The 8,103-nt window shown below is 55.3% G+C and overlaps 2 protein-coding genes across 3 annotated transcripts in view; both read left to right on the forward strand.

Moving 5' to 3' along the window:
• Window positions 1–893: 893 nt before the first annotated feature.
• Window positions 894–4,060, forward strand: vvl (ventral veins lacking). Its single transcript, XM_017912055.1, has one exon. The coding sequence runs from the start codon at window positions 2,393–2,395 to the stop codon at window positions 3,761–3,763; it is 1,371 nt and encodes a 456-aa protein (XP_017767544.1). The 5' UTR covers window positions 894–2,392; the 3' UTR covers window positions 3,764–4,060.
• A 1,058-nt stretch (window positions 4,061–5,118) lies between these two features.
• LOC108556062 (uncharacterized) overlaps window positions 5,119–8,103 on the forward strand; it is a 24,047-nt gene continuing 21,062 nt past the window's right edge. For both annotated transcript variants that reach the window (XR_001890802.1, XM_017911975.1), the window contains exon 1: window positions 5,119–5,407. Coding sequence is in view for 1 of the 2 variants with exons in the window: in XM_017911975.1 (XP_017767464.1) it covers window positions 5,383–5,407 (25 nt within the window). In the remaining variant the exon portion in view is untranslated. The remainder of the gene's footprint in view (window positions 5,408–8,103) is intronic.

Here is an 8,103-nt window from a genome sequence, read left to right on the forward strand (position 1 = left end):
GGGACCACGATGGGCCGCTTTTCTTCCTCTAATTAATCAACCCCCCTTCCCGTATCCGGGGACCTGTTGCGTACGCGACGTCGTACGCCAACCGTTTCCGGTTACGATTATTCAGTCCTCGGAGTACTCGTCGATTCGACGCGAGAGACCGGTGTCCACCTTCTCGCTACGTCTCGGAGGACAAGTCCGCGGAGGAGAGGGTCGCGGTACGATCGGTGCCGACGCTCGTCCACTGCACCTGTTGCACCGCGTGCTACGCGAACGCGAGACGAGTGGATGCGTGTGCGATTCGACCGAGACCGAAAGTCTCGCAACGACGGCTTACGCGTCTCGTTTCGAGGTTACCTCGGAAGCGAAACGACGTCGCGAGGTCGCATCGTTGGTTAGGGCGAAATTAGAACCTGTTGCGTGCTCGGTTTCGCTTCGATTTCGACGAATCGTTCGCGCGGCAACGGGCGAAGCGATACACGCGAGGTTCGGAAACCGAGAAGAGAAGAAAGAAACGGAGACGCGGAAGAGAAAACGGAAACGGATCGGAAAGAAGAGAAGAGAAAGGTGGAAAGGAGACTCTCCGATGGCTGGATTTTCAAGCCAAGTAGATGTTTGGCGGTGTGTGGCGGCGATGTGGCAGCGGCGGCGTCGGCGGTTGCGGTGCGAACGTCAGCTAGCGAAGGTAGTCGAGCGGTGGCTCTTGGAGCTCGGCGGCGCTGGTCGCTGGAAGGCTCGGTGTAGTCGGAGGGACGAGGGGTGAGCCGGGGTGAGAGCAGTGGCGCCTGGGGTGCGTAGGCTGCCTCGGAGGCGCGGTCGGTCCAGGTTCCGCCCGACGGTGACGTTCGTCGACGGCCACCTTGCGATCGGGGCCAATGGTAGAGCGAGCGGCAGGGTTCGGTGGGGATGTGCAGGACGGTGGCGCGCATGACTCGGTTCCACCGAGCGCTCCGGGAGCCTCGGGAACCTCGAGCGAGCTGCGAGGCGAGGCAGTCAGTCGCTCTCAGCTACGACATGCATAACGCATGAGAGAGCCCGAGCGAGATCTTTCCGAGCCGTTGTCGTCTCTCCTCTCGCGCGCGCGCGCATACACACACATACACACACGCACACGTACACTCTCTCTCTCTCGCTCTCGCGTGTACACACAATCGCACGAGAGACATCGCACGAGGAAAACACACGCGCGCGCACCCAAGACACCGCGCCGTGCATCGGCTTTTACTCTCCTCCCGTGATCGTGCTCGTCCGCGACACACTCGTCCTCCCGTCTTCGCGAATCAACGGGCCATCGTGTTCTCCGCGAGTATCGTCCTGCCGTTCTTCTGTCGCGAGTGCCGTCGCCGTCGCCGTCGTCGACGAGTCGTGCGCCGTCTTCGCGAATAGTCGCCGTTCTCGTCCTCTTTCTACCGATCGCGATGTTACCGCGTCACGGCGATGATGAGTGATCGACCACAACGCGAGTGATATTCCTCCGTGTCTCGTCTTACGGAGTATACGTCGTCTCTCGGAACGAGGTACGAACCGAGTCCGGTGTGCCTTTACTCGGTGTGGAGTTGAACGGATTCCATCAGCAGCAGCAGCAGCAACCAGCAACAGCAACAGTAACAGCAACAGCAGCAGAAGCAGCAGCAGCAGCAGCAACAGCACGACGTTCGAGTAGAGCCGGTCTTGGACGCGGTGGTGAAATCAACGTCTCCGCGGGGTTTCTCCCCGGAGGACGAGATACTTCCGCGTGTAAATCGTAACAAGCTCGCATACTTGGCGGCAAACTATGGACGTATCGTTCGCGCGTTCGACGATGCTACTTACTCGGGACATGGTGCGTAGTCGCGAACGATGGACTGTGCGTTAGCTACGTGTGATCGGTGATCGTCGACCGAACGAGGAAACGTTCCTGCCGTCGAGCAGGGATCGACAGTGTCGTTGTTTGCGCGTTCGTCGACCAGGATTATTATCGAACGAGGTTCGCGCGAACGCGAGCAGGTGAACGAGGGGGATAGACCAGCCGTATATCTGGTATTTTGGGGAGAATCTACAGCCGACGATAGGATATCGAAGCGAGAGATAGGCTGCGGATAGGATAACGGGATCGCCGAAAAGGGAATAAGAAGAGGAGAAGGAGCACGAAGCAGCGGGAAACGGTCGGTGACCAGGAAGAAACGAACCCCGAGAACGGAGCGAACAAGTGGAAGCTGATCCGAGGAGAGAGAGAGAGAGTGGAGAGAAAGAAGGCGAAATAGAGAAGGAGACACAAGGGTGCCCTGTCGGGGCAGCCCGAGGGAGGAACTTGGGGTAAAACTCGGAGGAAGGTATCGAGAGGAAATCGAAGGAAGAGGATATAGAAAGAGAATAAGCGAAAAAGCAGAAGGGTTTCGCGACACCTCTGCACGAGGGGAAGTAGATGGCCGCTACCACGTACATGCCGATTAGTAGCGCTGTGTCGTCCGAGCTGGATGGTGGTACGGGTACCGCGATCGGGATGAACATCGCCGTGGGTGGTTATTCCACGGGCTCGCCTCGCAGCGCCGCCGACGCCGGGGAGATGAAATATATGCCGGCGCCGCAGCATCATCACCACCATCATCATCATCACCAGGTGTCGTCGTCGCCGTCGCCAAATGGACTGTCGCACGGGGCGCCGAGCCTCTCCTCGGCGAACCCCTGGGTCAGCCTGCAACCGGGCAGCGATCATTGGGCGGCATCGATGAGCATGCATAGTCATCATCAGCATCATCATCCGCACCAGCCGAACACGGCAGGTTTGGACGTGAAACCGCTGACGGCGGCGGCTGCAACCGCGGCCGCGGCCGCAGCGGCCGCCAACGACCAGTCGATGCATCCGCATCGCGGCGGTCCTCACCAGTCGCCCGGAATGGCCTCGCCGCATTCTTGGCACGCGCCCGTCGTCTCGTCGACCCACTATAACCCGAGCGGTGGCGCGGCCTCGCCCACCACCCTTCAACAGTACCATGCCGCGATGAACGGCATGCTGCACCCGCACACGCATCAACATCATCCGCAGCTGCACAATCACCAGACTGCCCTGCACCCGAACCTAAGGGACCCCGGCTCGCCGGTCGGTCACTCGATTCACCCGGTCCACGGGCACGACAGGGATCAGAGCGCCGGCGAGGAAGACACCCCGACCTCGGACGACCTCGAGGCGTTTGCGAGACAGTTCAAGCAACGGCGCATCAAGTTGGGCTTTACCCAGGCGGACGTCGGTCTCGCGCTCGGTACTCTTTACGGCAATGTCTTCTCGCAGACGACGATATGCAGGTTCGAGGCTCTCCAGCTGAGCTTCAAGAACATGTGCAAGTTGAAGCCGCTGCTGCAGAAGTGGCTCGAGGAGGCGGACTCGACGACCGGCTCGCCGACGAGCATCGACAAGATCGCCGCCCAGGGTAGAAAACGAAAGAAGCGAACCTCGATCGAGGTGTCGGTGAAGGGCGCGTTGGAGCAACACTTCCACAAACAGCCGAAACCATCCGCGCAGGAGATCACCACGCTCGCGGATAGTCTACAGCTGGAGAAAGAGGTGGTCAGGGTGTGGTTCTGTAACCGGCGGCAAAAGGAGAAGAGGATGACACCGCCGAACACTCTCGGCGACGGAATCATGGAGGGCGTGCCGCCGGGACACCAGAACCAGCCAGGCCTTCACCAGGGTTACCATCCGCAGGATCATATCCACGGATCACCGATGGGACATAGCCACAGTCCACCGATGCTCAGTCCTCAGGGCCTTACAGCCCACTCGTTGGCGGCTCACTAGCGTTCGCCCGGGCCTCCCCCGTTGGGCCTTTCGATAACCTCTCAAAACTCGGCGAACAACCCGGCTTCCTCACCGCCGGAGACGCTCCCTCCGTTCTATCATCATTACCTACAGGCACGCACCGGCAGCTACTCGACCACTTCGTAGTAGCTGTGGCCAGCCAACGATCATCAGCCGCCACAGCCGTGTTACATTTTCGCTCCTAGTCCAATTCGACCTTGCTAGTAGCGTCGTCGTCACCGTCGCCGCCGTCGTCGTCGTCGTCGCCGTCGTCGTCGTCGTCGTCGTCGTCGTCGTCTTTGTCTACGTCTACGTCGTCATCTACATTGTCGTTGTCGTCGTTGTCGTCGACGTCGTCGTCGTCGTCGTCGTCGTCGTCGTCGTCGTCGTCGGCGTCGCTGCCGTCGTGATCGTGCCACTCCTGCCAGGCTTTCTACCGTCTTTTCGACGAGGTTCAACGGGGTACAACGAGGCCGAGTCAGAAGCCGGCTAACGGGGAGGCTTGTTTATAGCGCGATATCAATCGCGCCCGCCCAAACGCCCTCGAAATCGCCGATCGGCTACGAATCTCAGGGATACGCCAACGTCGTCTTCGCCATCGCAGAAGCAGCGGAAGCAGCAGCAGCAGCAGCCGCCGCCGCCGCAGCCGCAGCCATCGCCGTCGCGAGACTCGACCATAGGAAGACTCGTCGATCGAGAATTGACTCTCTCTCCCTTTCCATTCGCATCTAATCGGGAAGGAAATCTCGCGACCGCGATCATCGTCTTGTTTTTCTCGACGTTATTAACCGCGCGATATCCCGGTGTCAAAAGTGCGTAATTCTCGTGTACGGTTGGTTCCATCCGTCCGTCTGTTCGCTCGTTCGTTCGTTCGTTCGTTCGATCGATCGAACGATAAGGGACGCTGCGCGTCGCCGTCACCGTCCTCGTCGTTATCGTCGTGATCGTCGTTGTTGTTTTCGTTGCGATCGTTTCGCGACGGTGAAGAGATGTAAAAAGTGCGAGGAACGCTTTTGTGCATCGACGAACGACGAGCGCGTGATTCCTCGCGACTTGTCGCGAACGGAGGCCGACGGGCGGATGGCCATATCGAAGAAAATGAAAGAAACGCAGCCAGAGGCGAAGAGCATGCGGGATTTGTTCCAAGCAAACCCGCCGGATGATGTAACATAAGTAAATATGGACTGTAAATAATGTACTAGATAAAGCTAGTAAGTTAAGTGAGAGTCGCGCATCGTCGTCTTCTTCGTTGTCGTCGTCATCGTTCTCCTGGTCTTCATCAACAACGTCGTCGTCGTCGTCGTCGTCGTCGTCGTCGCCGCCGTCGCTGTCGCCGCCGTCGCCGCCATCGTCGTCGTTGTCGTCGTCGTCGTCGTCGTCGCCGTCGCCGTCGTCGTCACCGTCGCCACCGTCGTCATCGTTGAACGAGGAACAGGTTCGATTGTGGACATAAAGCATCGTGAATGGAGCAAAAAATCAGAGGGAACGATACGGCGCGACAAAGTAAACGGAGAAAAGACGAACAGATTGCAAAGAGGGTCAGGACACGCGTGAAACGGGGAAAATACGCGTGTCGGAAAACTTGTGCCGAATCCTAGCGACAGCAGTACTCCCTCGCAATGAAAAACCCCTTCTGTATAAAGAGTAAGTATACATACGTATAAAAAAAAAAATATATATATATATATATTTATATATATGAGAGAGAAATCTATGGCGACGTCGAGAGGTTGTAGCTATATTATATTATCGTGACGTTTATCGTCAAGGCATCGTTTCGCGAAAAAAAGCAAACTATTGTAAACGACAATAGATCTGTCATTATTATTTCTCATTATTACGATGATTTTATTATTATTGCTATTATATTATTCGTCGTCTTTATTGTCATTTATTATTATTCTTTATTATTACAATTATTATTAACATCGCTACTATTAATGTTATCATTAGCAGTCTGTTGCCCGGAGGCTAATCGCAGAGCGAGAATTTTGCGTTTTTCGTCGCCGCCGGGCACCGAGCGCTTTTCTTTTCTCTCTCTTCTCTTTTCCACCTCGCGTTCAGTTTTTCGCACCTTCCCATCTTCTCTTCTCCTTTTCTTTCTGTTTCTGCTTCTTTCTTCCCCCCCCCCCCTCTTTCTCTTTCACTCTCTCTCTTTCTCTCTCTCTCTCTCTCTCTCTCTCTCTGCCTCTGTCTCTGTATTTCCTCCCTGCGTCTCTTTGGTATCTCGTTGCTACCAAGTTGCTTCCGATCGTGCCTCGCGAACAAGGTTTCTGCGCTCGAAAGTGTCGCGTAGTTTGCCGTTCTCGATTCGATTGATCAAACTTGCCAACGAATCTCACGCTCACCGTCGAAACGATATTTCTCCGTTATACAGATTCAGTCATATGGAAATGGATTTCTCGCTCTGCGATTAGAAACGGGACTCGTTTATCGGCATTACGTTTTCCGCGATGGACACGTTCCGCGTCGTTCTTCCTCGGTTCGCCGACTCTCGGCGTCGCGGTGGCGGACCCGTTACTTTTTCCTTCCATTTTCTCGATTGCTTGTACATATTAGGATTAGGACGTCGTCACGATACGTGGGAAAAAGTAGGCGTACGCCCGTCGTCTTCTCGGTGTTGGAGAACCGGTCGGAAAATTCGCCAGTATTTCGCTATCGGTCGAGATAAAATTTCATAAATTTCGATTCACTCGTTCCTACGCTATTCGCTTTTGTCCGAACGTACGCCTCCGTCTCGCTGGACCAATCTCAGTCAAGTTCAGACGAACGTTACCTATCTTTTCTTGCCTGTTTACGCGTCACAGGCGTTATTATCCCGATTACGCGATTCGGACTGGATCTTCGTTCCAAGTTACTATTTCACGCGTTCCGTTTCTTTTTCGCCTTTTTCGCCCTTTTTCGCCCCTTTTCGCCTAATCGACGTTACGTATATTTCCAAAGCGGCGTGTAAAACGAGGAAATTCAGCGGTAGGCCGGACGAGAGCACGGTAACGACGTAGAATTCGTGTCAGGAATGTCCAACTTGTCGCGACCAAGGGTCGAACCAACCCCTCGATATTTCCCAGGGCTTGGAATTCATCCCGTGGACAACCGGGTTCGTCCTTGTTCTACCTTGTTCCCCGATCTACCGTCGAATCAGCGTTTCTACTAATCCCCGAACATCGCCGAACAACGTTTAAAAAATCATAAAGTCGCTCGTTAAGCGGTCGCGGAACGTATTACGAGCGTTGGGTGGATCCTAATACGGGTAACCTCGAATAGGCGGCGTTATCGTTTCGACGACTCTATTTAGGGGCGGCTGGTTTCGAAGACGGGGAGGTCGAAGCACGTATACGAGCGACAAATTCTGGACCGGCGGTCGACAAATCGCGGTGATGATCGCGGCGCGAGCTGCTCGTTAGAAGGCGTTTAACGTTCGAAATGCGGCTAGTTTCCGTGATCCGTTCTCGTGCTGCCCCTAATGATACGTTCATACTACCGGACGAATCTTTTCGGCTCGTTAAGGCGTTGCTTCTTCTCCAGGCAGCGGTTCCTCTCACGAAAATCGAAGATGAAGAAACGGAGCGAAAGCGGAAGAGAGAAAGACAGAGAGTGTGTGTGTGTGTGTGTGTGTGTGTGTGTGTGTGCGCGCGCGTGCGTGCGAGTGAGGTAGAGAGAAAGAGGGAAGAGTGTGCGAGCTCGTGAGCGGTTTCTTCGATTTCTCCGCGCGATTAATACGGCTTCATTAGGCGACAGTTCACGGAGTCGACGTTTCGTGTCGGGATTACGCGCGTTATCGGTGACACGGTTTCTGTGATTATTTGCTCAACTGGCTCGAGTGCCGGCGCTTTATCCGAGTCCGGCCTCGGCTATCGTCGCGAGGCCGCGATTTCGATACGATGCGACGCGATGCGAGGACGAACGGAAGCGAAAGAGAGACGGCACACCGACCAATTCCACGCGGTACCGCTCCAGCGGACGATCGGTCGCGCGACGACCCGAAAAGAACGCGAAAACGATGGAAAAGGAGACGAGAGAGGGAGAGAGAGAGAGAGAGAAAGAGAGAGAGAGAGAGAGGAAAAGAATGAAAGAGAAAAAGAGGGAGAGAGAAAGCAAGACAGAGTGGAAGAGAGGGTGAGAGAACGCGACGTACCTGTTAACCAATCATCACCCTCGAGAGTCGATACGTTTAATCCGTATGCGATTTTTGGCAACGAAACGAACGGGAACGATAACGACCACGTTCGACACGTGCTTGCCTTCCCGATAAATCGATCCCCCGCGATCGAGCTTTATCGGATCGAGTTCTTTGGTTTTTGTTATTTTAATGAGACGCACTCGAAGAGGATGATCGGAAG

This window comes from Eufriesea mexicana, unplaced genomic scaffold, assembly GCF_001483705.2.
Source record: "Eufriesea mexicana isolate 0111107269 unplaced genomic scaffold, ASM148370v2 scaffold294, whole genome shotgun sequence".
Lineage (NCBI taxonomy): Eukaryota > Metazoa > Arthropoda > Insecta > Hymenoptera > Apidae > Eufriesea > Eufriesea mexicana.